Source organism: Anolis sagrei, chromosome 2 (assembly GCF_037176765.1).
Source record: "Anolis sagrei isolate rAnoSag1 chromosome 2, rAnoSag1.mat, whole genome shotgun sequence".
NCBI classification, from domain to species: Eukaryota; Metazoa; Chordata; class Lepidosauria; order Squamata; family Dactyloidae; genus Anolis; species Anolis sagrei.
This window is the reverse complement of record NC_090022.1, coordinates 177,425,495-177,440,954: the sequence shown is the minus strand read 5'-3', so window position 1 is coordinate 177,440,954 and position 15,460 is coordinate 177,425,495. Positions and strand designations below refer to the sequence as shown.

General features: G+C 41.9%; 1 protein-coding gene across 8 annotated transcripts in view; it reads right to left on the bottom strand.

The window, feature by feature from the left end:
* The window catches only part of ATP2B3 (ATPase plasma membrane Ca2+ transporting 3), a 210,096-nt gene that overhangs the window by 37,948 nt on the left and 156,688 nt on the right, over positions 1-15,460 (bottom strand). For all 8 annotated transcript variants that reach the window (XM_060763174.2, XM_060763169.2, XM_060763177.2 and 5 more), the window contains 6 exons: positions 14,164-14,406; positions 12,124-12,365; positions 8,319-8,553; positions 4,905-5,084; positions 3,466-3,553; positions 3,076-3,182 (listed from right to left, as the gene is read on the bottom strand). In XM_060763174.2, coding sequence (XP_060619157.2) covers positions 3,076-3,182; positions 3,466-3,553; positions 4,905-5,084; positions 8,319-8,553; positions 12,124-12,365; positions 14,164-14,406 — 1,095 coding nt within the window. The remainder of the gene's footprint in view (positions 1-3,075; positions 3,183-3,465; positions 3,554-4,904; positions 5,085-8,318; positions 8,554-12,123; positions 12,366-14,163; positions 14,407-15,460) is intronic.

Sequence of the window (15,460 nt, the reverse complement as noted above, 5' to 3'; positions counted from 1 at the left end):
GTTTTTCTGGGCCCAGAACCACTCTATCTCTTTTTTCCATACCCCGGGCACCCTAGATGCCTGCAGCTTGCTCTGCCCTTCACTTACACCTTCCCGGTGAGGCGCCCCTTCACCTCACCATTGGGACCGCATTAAATCCACGCATCCTGATGAATGGATTTTCTTCTACCATACTTGTACAGCATCGCCCTTAATGCTTTCATACAGTCACTGCATACGGCAGGGACGCGGCCACTGCTATTTTGAGCTCCCCTCACAATATGCAGCAACCACAGATTCTCCAATCCGTATTGGAAGTTTCAGCACCCGCTCTATAAGACAACTCCCAGTGTATAAGACTACTCCCGCATATAAGACTACTCCCGTATATAAGACTACTCCCACGTATAAAACGATTCCTGCGTATAAGATGACCCCTGACTTTTGAGAAGATTTCCTTGGGTTAAAAAGTAGTCTTATATGCCAGAACATACGGTACATAAATGATAGGTTTTCATGAGATATGTTGTGCCCTCAAACATTTCATTATTACAATTAGTGTATGTGCTTATAAGATATAGGTTTAATCTCTGGGCTGTGAGAAAAACTGAATTACAGTCTCACCAGACAATGGATATGTAAAAAGCAGATCATTAATATGAAATATTTGGAAAGCTCTGCTCTACTTTCTCCTCCCCAGCAATATAATACAATTTTGATCCATTGGGTTAAGTCATCAGTTCATGTTATGATGATTCCTGCTGGAGACTGTGCGAATTCTGTCTTCAAAGTCCTCTGTCAGAAAAAATAGACAACTCAGAAAGCTGATTATATTTGCCACTGAAATGTTTGTAGCAGATCCATTCATTGATCCAGGACAGGTTTGTGAGAGTATTCGGGATTACATACCGGGAGCATATTCTCCCACTTTTCAAAGTTGAAAATGGGGATACATCTAGCCAAGTAATATCATAGTGTTGTCAACATGGTAAAACCTATTAATGAAGAAGAACAGACAAGGTAGGAGAGGCTGTCGCTGTTTGCTTCTGCCTAGGTCTACTGGGAAGTCAAGACTCCTGCCTTGTCTTTTCCTGCTAATTGGGTGCTTTGGCATTCTGGACTCAGGCTGGATCTACGCTGCCATATAATTCAGATTATCAAAGCAGAAAATCCAAATTATCGGCTTTGAATGGAATTATATGAGTCTACATATGATCCAATTCAAAGCATATAATCTGTATTTTATATGGCAGTGTAGATGGGGCCTCCTTTTACAGTAGCTGTAGTAAACCAAGGATTAAGGGGGAATGTGGATGGAAGAAACTGGAACATCTCAAAAGCAGCTGGAAAAGTGTCGTGACAAAAAATTAATCAGGATAGTCCCTGCTAAATTGAGACATTTAGTGGATATGAAATTGTCCAACCCAGGTTTTCTTTTCAATGTCTAGAGAAATGGGAAGTTCAGCTGTAACCAAACTCAGAGAAAAATAGAAGAATGAAGTTTGTATCTCTTAAGCTTGTGATGAATCTATTTTTTTATATTCAAGATTTCTAAATTTCTAAATACAAAAGCTACCTGATTGTGTATTTCATGCTCGTCTCTATATCCTTTCTCTCTCTTTTTTCATGAAATTCTTTGTGCCCTTCAAATAAATGTAAATAAAACTGGAATACTTTGGAAACCTGATTATTGAAAAGAAAAATACACTGAATTGTGGCTAGTATGACTCATAGATTTCAATGGGACTGACATTTAGTTAGGGTACTTGAAAACTGTTTTGTAAAATGGTCAAAATGTCAGCATTATTCTAATGTTTCTATATTGCATTAGTAAATAGTACTGGGCTTTTGGATAATACATTGCTAATGCGATGTGGGCAATATCTCACTAATACTGTAGATTATGTTCCAGGCTACTACTGTAAAGCAAATACTGTCTTGAAGTTAATAACATTTTTTTCACTCACCAGCAAAGATAAATAAAAACAATGTGCTATCCCTCATAGAATCATAGAGTTGAAAGAGACCTCGTGGGCCATCCAGTCCAACCCCCTGCCAAGAAGCAGGAAAATCACATTCAAAGCACCTCCGACAGATGGCCATCCAGCCTCTGATTAAAAGCCTCCAAAGAAGGAGCCTCCACCAAACTCCAGGGCAGAGAGTTCCACTGCTGAACAGTTCTTACAGTTAGGATTGCTCCCTCCTCCCTATGACTTCCTCTCACATATTTATACATGGCCCTCATCATGTCTCCTCTCAGCCTTCTCTTCTTCAGGCTAAACATGCCCAGCTTTTTAAGCCACTCCTCATAGGACTTGTTCTCCATACCCTTGATTATTTTAGTTGCCCTCCTCTGGACGCATTCTAGCTTGTCAACATCTCCCTTCAATTGTGGTGCCCAGTCTTGGACACTATATTCCAGGTGTGGTCTAACCAAGGCAGAATATAGCATGACTTCCCTGGGTGATTCAAACTATCCACAATTGAACATATTGCCTTGATGGATTGATGTACCCTTCGTCATACTTAGAAAATTGACAAGTATTCTTTACAGAAACAGCTAATTGTAAACATTTACTTTAAAAAATAGGTGATAACATGCTTGAGGCATAGCGTGTCCATTCACACATGTGTGCAACTGCCATTTCATTCATCTGTGATGCCAAGGCATAGTTGGGTTCAAGCCACAGATGAGGGACATTCCATGAGCTTTTTCTGTTTCATGTGTACAGTTGGCTATCTGTATCCACAGGTTCTGCCTTTATGGATTCAACCAACCACAGCTTAAAAATATTTGGAAAAAAAACACTCTAGAAAGCAAACCTGGACTTTGACACACACAAAGCCCCATGCTGCTGTGAAGGCCAACCCAACTGTAGCCTTGCAGCGTTAAGCAAATTCTAGGCTCTCTCTAGTGCTTGTTTGCCATTTTATATAAAGGAGACCATTTTACTATGCATATATACTGGGACTGGAGCATCTATGGATTTCGGGATCAGTAAATACTAAGGGCACCTTGTATTCTTTTTGCCTTTACACAAGTTCCTAGAATGTAGCGTTCCATTGGACACAAAGAAGGGAATTCAGTTCTCTTACCATTGCAAACCCCACATCGGCCTTCTTGAGTGCTGGTCCATCGTTCGTTCCATCACCAGTGACAGCAACCACCTGGCGCTGTTCCCCAATCGTACTGTCAATGATGCCTTTAAAAGTTAAAAATCTGAGTTATGGAGCAGTAGCAAGTGGGCTGTTACATACATCCAAATACATACTAGGGAACTTTTATCTGCAGTACTGAGATGCTTTCAGAGATAACCTGCTTTGCAGACTTTGCTTACTTCCCAACAATCCCACATCCCTACCCTCAGAGTTTGGAAATATCACTTTTTTTCTCAGGATACACCACATTCAGTGGAGAAGTAGAACTTTTCCAAGTTCTGCTCTCTCCTATCTTGACTAAAGACAAAGAGAATGGCAGCCTCTTACCTTTCACCAAGGTGTGTTTGTCCGTGGGTGATGAGCGAGCCAGGACCCGCAATTTTGGCCAGATTTTATCCAAACGTTCCTGTTCTATCTGTAGTACAGGGAGGCAGAAAATACAAAGAATGATTGGGTAATGCAACAGAATAAAGGATGCTGACTTATACCAGTTGGCATTGTGGTTCATGACAAATACATTTGTGCATACATTATGTTTATGCATTGAGAATTGTGCTTCACACTTGTGCTCTACAGTTGTGCAGTAAACATTCCTGTTGCACGTTTCACACTGCAGTTGTGCATTGTACGGCACCTAGTTATTAATGGTCTCATTGCTGGGCCAACAAATTTTTTTGCTGTAAATGTTTAATGTGATGGGATGTTCAAAAACCTTGGAACACATGAAGAAAATTGGAGCTAACATTGTTTGGAACACTTCATCACTATTTAGATTGAATTGGTTTAGACTCAATCTAAATAGTGGTGTTGAAAAACTATAGCAAAATATGCTGCAGGAAGACCCGCAAAAACAAAACTTTTGCCATTTAATAAACTTTTCCCATGTTTTTATGATAAAACCAATTAGGAAATGGCATTTATAACCCAGGAACAAAAACTGTGTTATTTCTGAGCCTGTCTCCATTATGCCATCACTTCAGCATATCGGTGTTTGTGTGTCAGATTCCACTTGGCCTAAACACAGGGTTTATATTCTCTTTTTGCACTAGCCTCGGTGTGGCCTTTTTAAATTGCCTTGAACAGGCAGGATTATTTTAAATATATATGAGCTATTGTGATTTTTTCATGCTTATATTGCTTTGTTAATTTTACGTTTATGTTGTTTGCTCTGTATGTATTGATGATGTTGCTTGGAAACTGCTCTGAGTCCCCTCGGGGAGATAGAGCGGTATATAAACAAAGTTTTGTTGTTGTTTTTGCGGGCAAAATTGAAGGCCTTTTGCTGCTTGAGGAAAAAGAAATAACGTTTCCTTCTGCCCTTGCCTTTCAATGTACAAAGGAAGACCAGATAGCTGTAGGACTCTTACTTCAGTGCTTGTTTTGGAACAACATCATTTACCATACCTAAGGGCAGCAGAGAGCTTTTTTTTTCCATGTCAGAAGCGACTTGAGATTCGAACCTCTGACCTTCAGTCCTGCCGGCACAAGGGTTTAACCTATTGTGCCCCCGGGAGCTCCTCCACCTTCGCATCGGCCTGTACTTGGGAGAGCTGCCTCACACTTCTTTATGCTAGAACCAATCATGCTGTCTTCTCTGCACACAAGTGAGAGCTAAATATATGTAGTAGAACCCCCTCCATTGATCTCCAAATGCCTGACAGTAAAAAAGATGCCCCAGGAGAAAGAGAAAAATGCTATTCCAAATTGTGCCCTTGGCTCTCACATGACAAGAGCAGCCAGAGATTTAAAATAATGTATCAGGTCACCTCTCCCTTTTCATTGCGGATTCGCCGATTGAACTCCTTCCCCTCCAAGCACAGGAAGTCCTCGCCCGGCTGTATGATGCCACATTTGGCCGCAATGGCCCGGGCAGTGTTGATGTTGTCTCCTGTCACCATGCGGACAGTGATGCCGGCACGCTGGCATTTGCGGATGGCCTCTGGCACCTGCAAGACCGGAGACAAGAACAGTCAGAGCTTTCGTTAGAATCCGTTTGTGTAATCCATTTTTAGCTGCCTTTCCGAATCATAATCTGTCTTCCTGTGTAGCTGGACAACATGAAAACCCATAGAAACATGTTAATAAAATAATATCAACTGTCACTGGAGTTCATTTTTGCATACAGCCCTTTTAAATTGAAAATACGATTTGAAGATATCAGCAAGCAGAATATAAGCACTTTTTGCCATCATAAGCCTGTTAGACACCACACCCATACAATGAAATTATTAGCCAACATACCATTGAACGGTTTGGGACCTGCCTACCTGTATGACCGCATTTCTGTGTACAAACCCACATGATCTCTTCAATCATCTGGAGAGGCCCTACTCGCGCTCCCACCTGCTTTGCAAGCGCGATTGGTGGGGAGGAGAGAGAGGGCCTTCTCGGTGGTGGCCCCTCGACTCTGGAACTCACTTCCTAAGGACATCAGGCATGCCCCAACTTTGGCAGTCTTTAGGAAGAGCTTGAAAACGTGGTTGTTCCAGTGTGCCTTCCCAGAATAATGAACCCTTGGCATTATGTCCTCTAAAAGCACTTTATACTGATTTAGGACTGCTTGTATGTTTCCACCAATGCCCCACCTCCTCTATCAGCATTATTTTTTAACTTTAATTACATTTGGCCCAGCCATAGATTTTAAATGTGTTTTGTGCTATTGTTCAATGTTTATGCTATTTGTGTATGAGACTTATTTTAATTGCTTTGTATTAGTATTTGTATTTTGCTTTGTATTGTGGTTGTTATTGCTTGTATTGATGTGTTGTGGGCTCGGCCTCATGTAAGCCACACCGAGTCCCTTGGGAGATGGTAGCGGGGAATAAATAAAGTATTATTATTATTATTATTATTATTATTATTATTATTATTCCTAGGAATACCAACTTCACTTTTCCAGTACAGATCTGGGTTTCGTGCTTTGTGGACAAAGGTTTCCCATTGACTAGTATTTGTCACCAATAATCATATCAAATAGCAGCTAGTAAGATTTTTGGTGGAAACTGCCACAAAGACCCAATTCATATTAACAGCATGATCTGAACTGGGACTGTATGTGTGGTGTATGTGGCCATGGCTTGAATGATTCTCTTTGGAGCAGAAACCTGGGGCTGCCCTGAGACATTTTACTTTCTCACGTAGAACAACATATTGGAGTCCCAAGCCAATACATTTGGTATTAGAAAATTCAGACAGAAAATCCAGAGGTAGATAATCTCACCATCCCCCTCAGTGGAGGTAAAAATATAATAATAATAATAATAACAACAATAATAACAACAAAGTTTTGGAACACCAGACATCACAATTGTGGAAAAGAAAAAAAGTTTGGATTATTGATGTTGCCATACTGGGTGACAGTCGCATTAAGGAAAAACAACAGGAAAAACTCAGCCGCTATCAAGACCTCAAAATTGAACTTCCAAGGCTCTGGCATAAACCAGGATGCTTGCCATAGATGCAGGCGAAACGTCAGGAGAGAATGCCTCTAGAACATGGCCATATAGCAAAAACAAACAAACAAACAAAAAGCCAAACCCTACAACAACCCAGTGATTCCAGTCATGAAAGTCTTCGACAATATTACTGAGAGCTTCCTTGAATTCTGCACCAGTATATCACAGTTAACCAGGTAGATTAGTTCCTGGGATTTACTTTGTTACCAGAGATGGAAATAACATGGAAAGAATAGAGACAGAATCCTACAGCACAAAAAAGAAAAACTGTTATTATTATATTTATATTTTTATCTATATTTATCTATACCCTGTTTTATCTCCCCAAAGGGGACTCAAAGTGGTTCAACTATATTTCAGCACACGTTTTACTTAAAACTACCATTATGCATATGTGAAATGAAGCCACCAGGTTGTTTACTTGCATGAGTAAACAATAATGTTTTGAATCTTCAAGAGACCACTCAAAAGTTTATTCCCAAATTCATCTAGGGAAGTCTTTCTTTCTTTCTTTCTTTCTTTCTTTCTTTCTTTCTTTCAACAACCTCTCCTTTCCTTGTGATCTTCATTTTGGTGACAAAACTTATATATATGGTTTTTGACAGACCAACTGATGAGAGAGGCTACTTTCCAAATTTCCCCTTTTCCTTCTGCGTTGGTCTTTGCATATGCTCAATAAGTGATAATGGAGATAGCTGTTGTTGTCTTGTGTGTTATATTATACATAAGCACTTGCCACTACTTCAGGGCCAGGATCACCTAGCATAGAATCATAATCTTTCCTGGTCAAACTGTAAAGATAAAGTAAAGGTTTCCCCTTGACATTAAGTTTAGTTGAGTCCGACTCTGGGGGGGGGGGGGGGGAGGGTGTGCTTATCTCCATTTCTAAGCCGAAAACTTGGTGTTGTCCATAGATGCCTCCTAGGTCATGTGGCCAGCATGACTGCATGGAGTGCCATTACCTTCCCGCCAGAGCGGTACCTATTGATCTACTCACATTTGCATGTTTTCAAACTGCTTGGTCGGCAGAAGCTGTGGCTAACCGGGAGCTCACCCCACTCCCTGGATTCGAACCACTGACCTTTCGTTCAACAAATTCAGCAGCTCAGTGGTTTAACCCACTGTGCTACTGAGGGCCCCTAGGTCAAACTGTATACTGCAGATGTAACCAAACTCTGAAAGTATCTCTTTTCCCAGCCTTCCTTCACCATCCTCTTAATGCCAATGCTGTAAAAAAAATCAAGTTATTTTATTTTATTTATGTATTTACAGTATTTATATTCTGCCCTTCTCACCCCACAGGGGACTCAGTGCGGATTGCAATGTACATATAATGGCAAATATTCAATGCCATAGACACACAACATATATAGACAGACACAAAGGCTATTTAACATTCCAGTTTTTTCATGAGGGTATTCTGGCCACCAGGGGAGCTGTCGCTTCACTGTCCATTTGTGACACTGATGAAGTACGTCCTCATTCTTTGCATGCTTGCTGGAGATTTTTATGGCGTCGTAAATTAGCCTCCCCGTATAAACGGTATCTAAATTTCCTACTTGACAGATGCAACTGTCTTTCAGGCTGCAAAGGTTGACAGCAAGCTCCACAATTTGGTCAGAAGCTCACTCCGATCCGGGCTGGCTTCGAACTCATGACTTGCATTTTTTGTATTATTTTTTCCTTTGGAGAAAGGCAGCATAAATATCTATGAAACCAACCAACCTCCGGCCGCACAGGGTCCTCGATTCCCACCACAGCAATGCAGGTCAGGTCTATCACAATATCATTCTCGTTGTCCCAGTCGGGTTCCTTCCCAGCTGAGAAATCCCGGTAAGCCACACAGATCGTTCGTAGGCCGTCACATGCCATGGGTTCAATCACCTTCTTGATCATTTCATCTCGGTCCCGGGGCCGGAACGCACGCAGTTCTCCATTGCTGTTCAGGATGTTTGTGCACCTGGGAAAAGGACAGTGGGAAAGACAATCACATTAACTGATCATGATTGTATCTGGTTCAATGTCTCCAAGACTATTAATGAAAAGGCCTGCATTGCACGCTCATTCCTGCCACTGGGAGGAAACTGCAAGCTTCAGATCTTCTTACTGCTAGTCTGGTAATGTGTTTACCTGGGGAAAAAATGTGTAAACCCATGGTTTAGTTGGTGGAAAAATGAATCAAAATGTCCATGGTAAGTGCATACAACAACAACAACAACAACAATAATAATAATAGAGAGGAAACAAACAAGGACATCTAATCACCTCTCAACGAAAGTTTGCTTTAGGCACTGTCAAGCCATTATATGCTAATCAAGGTGGTCAGCTGAAACATTCACACCTATCTCCAGCAGACAAGATTCCTTTGTCTCACCCTGGTCATTCCACAGATATATAAACCCCATTTTCCTAGTTCCAACAGACCTCACTACCGCTGAGGATGCTTGCCATAGATGCAGGCGAAACGTCAGGAGAGAATGCATCTAGACCATGGCCATATAGCCCGAAAAAACCTACAACAACCCAATAATAAACTTTATTTAATACCCTGCCGCCATCTGCCCAATGGAGACTCGGGGCTGCTTACATGAGGTCAAGCCCAACAGCATATTACAATAAAGTAAAACCAAAACACAATAACAACATGGTAAAATACATACAACATATGAGTACAAAGACGATAAAGTAAAATCATACACAGTTAAATAAAATAACATAACACAACATACAAGCATTCCCATTCCCCCATTTTTGACAACCCACTTTTCAACTACCCATTTTTGACAATTCTGAATTATATTCATAATGCTCACCAACAATTTTGTGTTAGTGAGCTCTAACGCACAACAGAAAAATATTTGATGTATTGTCTGCCCTTTTGTTTTTTATTAACATAAAAACTGGATTAAAATTCAACAGATTTAATTAAAGCAAAAACAAATTAATAATAATAAAATAATAAAACTTTATTTATACCCTGCCACCATCTCCCCGAACTGATTTAAAGTATAAAACAACACCAAACTGAAATTCAGCCAGTTTGAAATACAACTGAATTAAAACATAACCAATTGAAAATTCAACCGATTGAAAATACACATGAAGTAAAATAAAACCAAATGAAAACAAATCCAAATAAAAGTGAAAATGTGATGCAGAGTTTACTATTTCAACATTTCCCAGGTTTTGTCTGTGTTCTGGCCTTTAACCATTTGAATAAGCAAGGTGACATCTGCGGTGGTGCAATGGGTTAAACTCTTTGTGCTGGCTGAACTGCTGAACCTGAAGGTTGCCAGTTTGAATCCGTGAGATGGGGTGAGCTTCCACCCATCAGCTCTAGCTTGCGGGGATATGAGAGAAGCCTCCCAGCAGGATGGTAACACATGCAGGCATCCCCTGGGCAACATCTAGTCTCTCTCTCACACTAGAAGCGACTTGCAGTATGTTCTCAAGTCACTTCTGACATGATCTGCACCAAAATATGTACAAATTTCCATTTGCTGTTGGGTGGTTTCAAGTTGTTTCTACGTTAGGACAACCATGGGAGCTTATTAGACTACTGTAATGTGCTCTAGGTGGGGCTGCCCTTGTGCAACGGGCACCGGCCAGGATGTTAATTGGTGCTTCTTACAGAGAGAGGTTGCCGTTCATTTTCCGGTCCCAATTCAAGGTGCAGGTGCTCACCTACAAAGCCCTAAACGGTTTGGGACCTGCCTACCTGTGTGACCGCATCTCCGTATATGAGCCCGCACACTCTCTTCGTTCATCCGGAGAGACCCTGCTCACGATCCCACCTGCGTCACAAGCGCGGCTGGTGGGGACGAGGGACAGGGCCTTCTCTGTGGTAGCCCCCCCCCCCCGAATCCCCGATTCTGGAACTCTCTCCCCAAGGACATCAGACAAGCCCCAACGTTGGCAGTCTTTAGGAAGAGCTTGAAGACCTGGCTATTCCGGTGTGCCTTTCCAGAATAGGAAACCCCAGCAACACGTCCCAAAAGCACTTTATTAGAGATTAAGATTGTCCACACATTGCACCTATCCAAAATCCTTATATCACTCAGCATACTCAGCACTTTTTAATCTGTACCCATTACATTTGCCCGGCTTAATTTTATTGTGTCACGGTGTGTTGTTTTTACTGTTTACTGTTATTGCTTTAATGTTTTTGATTTGCTTTTGGTTTATATGTAATTGTTATATTGTTGTTTTATTGTGGCCTTGGCCTTTGTAAGCCGCATCGAGTCCTTCGGGAGATGCTAGCGGGGTACAAATAAAGATAATAATAATAATAATAATTGTGACGATGTGTAAATTTTATTCCTTTGGTTATGTGTAGTTTGGACAGTGGTTTAGGGATAGTAAGTATGGGAGATTATGTTTTGTTGGAGATGGTGGCTGGGCGTTAGCTGAGTTGCCATAGCAACAGGGGCGGAGCCAACTGCCTCTTCAGGGGCAGCTGTTTTAAAAAAGAGTCAGTCAGTATGCCAGTGAGCTACTGGGTGGACTGAATCTCTAGGTGGAAATTCAGGGAATGAGTCAGTACGCCAGCGAGCTACTGGGAGCACTGAGTCTCTAGGTGGAGATTCAGGGAAAGACTGAATCTCTTGGTGGAGATTCAGGGAATCAATTGGTGACCAAAGTGGTTGCAGAGAAGGACCTGCTACAGGGGGTTGTTGATTCTGAATTAAGAATCAAGGTTTGGCTGGGTTTAAGCCTGTTGCCTGCTGTGAAACCTTTTGAAGTGTGTGCCTGAGATTACTCATGAAACTTTACCAATGTAACCATCAAGATTTGAGCCTCTTGTGAAGAAACAGTTATACATTGTTATACTCCTGTTGAAATAAACTTGTTACTGTTTTCCTCAAGCCTTGCCTGATACAGTTTCTCCTAAGTTGAACAGCCTACAATAGTAAAGTCAAGCCAGGAAAGTAAACGCTATGCTATCAAGTGAATAAAGCCTTCTGTAATTAACAGTCCCTTTATAAAATAACTCCTAGGTTGATATTGATCGTTGTCGGCTTCCCTCATAGATTAGGTGAAAGTGGGTGCTTTACCACGCGCACCTTCACAATAATAAAAATAATAATAATAATAATAATAATAATAATAATAATTGGCAAGAGTTTTTCAGAGAAGGTTTGCCATTATCTTCCTCTGAGGTTAGGAGAGGATGATTTGAGAAAGGTAATCTAGGGAGTTTCCAAGGCTAAATGGGGATTTGGTCTCCCTGAATCCTAGTTCAATGCTCAAACGACTGCACACAAAAAGAAAAAAAAAATGGCTTGCAACCAAATATGGAACCTTCTTTGTAGAGATTCTGAGAAATGTAACAAAAAGGAAACGGATTCACATTCCTAGGGAGAAGTCAAACGTGTCCCCACACCCACAGCGTTGGGTGAAAACCTTTCTTATTTACCCAGGCTTTTGATTTTTCCTTTTTGCAAGGTAAATAAAGCTCAGCACATCCTGGGGCTGATGTCCTTGTCTGCACCGAGTTCTCTTTCCCTCACAAGATGGAGAGCAGACTCACTTTTTGAGAACGATCTCAGAAGCGCCTTTGCTGAATAGGCGGTAGCCACCATCGGGCATGCAGATGACCGTGCTCATGGACTTGCGGACGGAGTTAAAGGTGTACACTTTATACAGCTTCTCCTCAGGGATCTGTTCACGCACGGGCTGGTAGTCTCGTCGCAGGTCAAGCACAAAGCCCAGCAGCGCACATTCTGTCTTGTTGCCCACCTGACGTGGCAGACCCCCTTCCTTTTCTGGAGGCTGAAGGAAGCAGAGGATAAGGAAGAATAAGAAACAAGAACAGCATTCTCTAGTTCTCCAGAACACATCCATTTCCCCCGGCAAAGTCTGCCACAGGCCGAACCACAACTATGAGATTTTACAAACTCAGATTTGAATCTTGAAGCATATCTAAATGGCAGACTTAAACTGGCTTTGATAACTGCTTCCACTCTGCAGGGAATTTTGAAAACAGAGGTTATTTCTGATGTGTGTTGGAGCTCACTAACAGAAAAGCATCAGTGAGTGTCTTTCAACTGTTATTCCCAGGATTTGGGGAAAAAAACAGGGACTGTGGTGCCGCTGGCTGGGAGTCAGCTGCATTAAGATCACTACTGACTGAAAGGTCATGAGTTCGAAGCCAGCCCAGGTCGGAGTGAGCTTCCAGCCATTGTGTAGCTTGCTGTCGACCTTTGCAGCCTGAAAGACAGTTGCATCTGTCAAGTAGGAAATTTAATTTCCTAAATTTAATTTCCTAATTTACGATGCCATAAAAATCTCCAGCAACCATGCAAAAAGAATGAGGAAGTACTCCATCATTGTCACAAATGGAAGCGACAGCTCTCCTAGTGGCCAGAATACCCTCATGAAAAGCTGGAATGTTAAATAGCCTCTGTGTGCCTGTCTATATATGTTGTGTGTCTATGGCATTGAATGTTTGCCATGTATATGTACTGCGGGGTGAAAAGGGTGGAATATGTTACTGTAAGTCTTTGCAGGACACAAGTATATATGTGAAGAAAAATCTTATTGTTTGTCATTATCTTGTTTGGCTGACTAAGCAGGTCAAGCATCAATCTTGTGCCATGCCCAAGGGGCTATAAGTGAGTTTTTTTTAATACAGTGTAGTGGATGCTGGACTTCTGGTGAGCTGCTGCTGGAGTTCTGTTTCACCAGCGTGGAGTTTCAGCAGGGGATGCTGATGGTGAAATAGCTTTTTACTTCAGGTTTATTTCTCATTTGCTGTGAAGAAGCTTTATTTTATGCTTCTGACAAAGACTGTGTAAATATGTTGCACTGCTGATTTTCATATGCAACAATGCCAGTTTTGTTTCATCTCTGCAAAGTAAAGGGAATAAAGTTTTTCTGTTCACTTTGACTATTAGTCTGAGGGTTTTTGCATCTGGGTTTTGGGCACTGGGACATTGAGTTAAAACACGCACTGTGTAACAGAATAGAAATACTGTAAATAAATAAATAAATAAATGTTTGAACTGGCATCAAGCTACGTTAAGCAGAGATATTCCAATATAAGTTCTTGTGGGTTTTTTCGGGCTATATGGTCATGTTCTAGAGGCATTTCTCCTGACGTTTCGCCTGCATCTATGGCAAGCATCCTCATGAGGAACGGTATTAAGGGGTCGCGGCATTAGCAAGATTGAGAAACACTGCTTTACCATATGTGAAGCAACAGGCTAGGTTGGAATGGGACAAAAAACTGGGAAGCCCCCCCCTCCCCCCGCTGTCTCCCATCATCTGCTTCATTAGTCAATTCCTTCACTTTGTCTAATGGTTGGGGTTGGCCTTGCAAAATAATAGCCATGGGTCAACAATCTAATAATGATGTCTTTATGTCATTAATTATAACCTTCATATCCAGCCAACATAGCCAATTGCTGTGCCAGTTGGATATGGTGGGACTTCAAATCAACCACTTCTAGTGGCCACCAGAATGGGGACAGTGGCTACATGCAGTATCATAGCTCTGGCCCATCTAAACATGATTGCAACAGCATGAAGAATCCAGAACAAGACAGAGAGATAGTAGTTCTCCACTCACTAGTATCTTGGTGGTGTAGGCACTGTTGATAGCAATGGCATGCACCAGCAGGTCCAGTGTCTTAGATGTCAGGTTGCTGGGGTCAGGGATCTCTTTGTAGTGTGTATCACCCAAATGGGACTGCACCACAGTCATACGGTTGGTGGTGAGGGTGCCAGTTTTGTCCGAACAGATGGCTGTGGCATTGCCCATGGTCTCACAGGCATCCAGGTGTCGAACCAGGTTATTATCCTTCATCATTTTCTGTGGTTGAAATGAAAAAGATTTGTGTACATGAGAGAGAGAGACATCTAATCATTTAGTCGCAACTAGATTTCTCCTTATGGGATAATAAGGAAAACCCATGCCTGGGGCCTCCAGCAATTGCCCCTCTCTGTTTAACTTGGACTTTCAATGCAATGCCAATGGTATGGGTCTTCAGTCAGTCAGACTGTCAGTCAGACTGCTAGATAGCCATGTATAAATATGTGAGAGGAAGCCACAGGGAGGAGGGAGCAAGCTTGTTTTCTGCTTCCCTGGAGATTAGGACGCGGAACAATGGCTTCAAACTACAAGAGAGGAGATTCCATCTGAACACGAGGAAGAACTTCCTGACTGTGAGAGCCGTTCAGCAGTGGAACTCTCTGCCCCGGAGTGTGGTGGAGGCTCCTTCTTTGGAAGCTTTTAAACAGAGGCTGGATGGCCATCTGTCAGAGGTGATTTAAATGCAATATTCCTGCTTCTTGGCAGGGGGTTGGACTGGACGGCCCATGAGGTCTCTTCCAACTCTTTGATTCTATGATTCTAAGTGTAGAAAACAAATAATTTTTGTTGTATTTCGTATTCTAATTGTCAGAGGGCCCATCTAACAGGTCAAATGACCAGTCTGTTCAGACGTGAATAGACTGTAGGCATCCACGTGATAAACAAGATCAATTTTTCTTAACATGGAAGAAGTGTGCTTAACACAGACTTGCCCAATGTTGTAAAAAAAGCCACCAGATACATCAAACTTTGGGTCACTGTAAGCAATTGCGCCACTTCTTATTCTGAACGTGGCTGTAGATTTTTACACCTGGCCTTGGGCAGCCTTGGGAAAGGGGATGGCATCTAATGTATCCTCATTGACTAGAGTTTTGCAGTCCCCACTGGGCACAAAAATTGTAGTGTTCAGCAAAATAGGGGTGGCACTCTGCCAATGCCAAACTTTTTTTGGTACTGCTAGGCTGTATAGACACAATATAGTCACCAGGTCGGCTTGGGGGTGCAGATACTGCCAATCAGTGGAGACACCACCCAGCCCCCAAGGTGGTTTGGT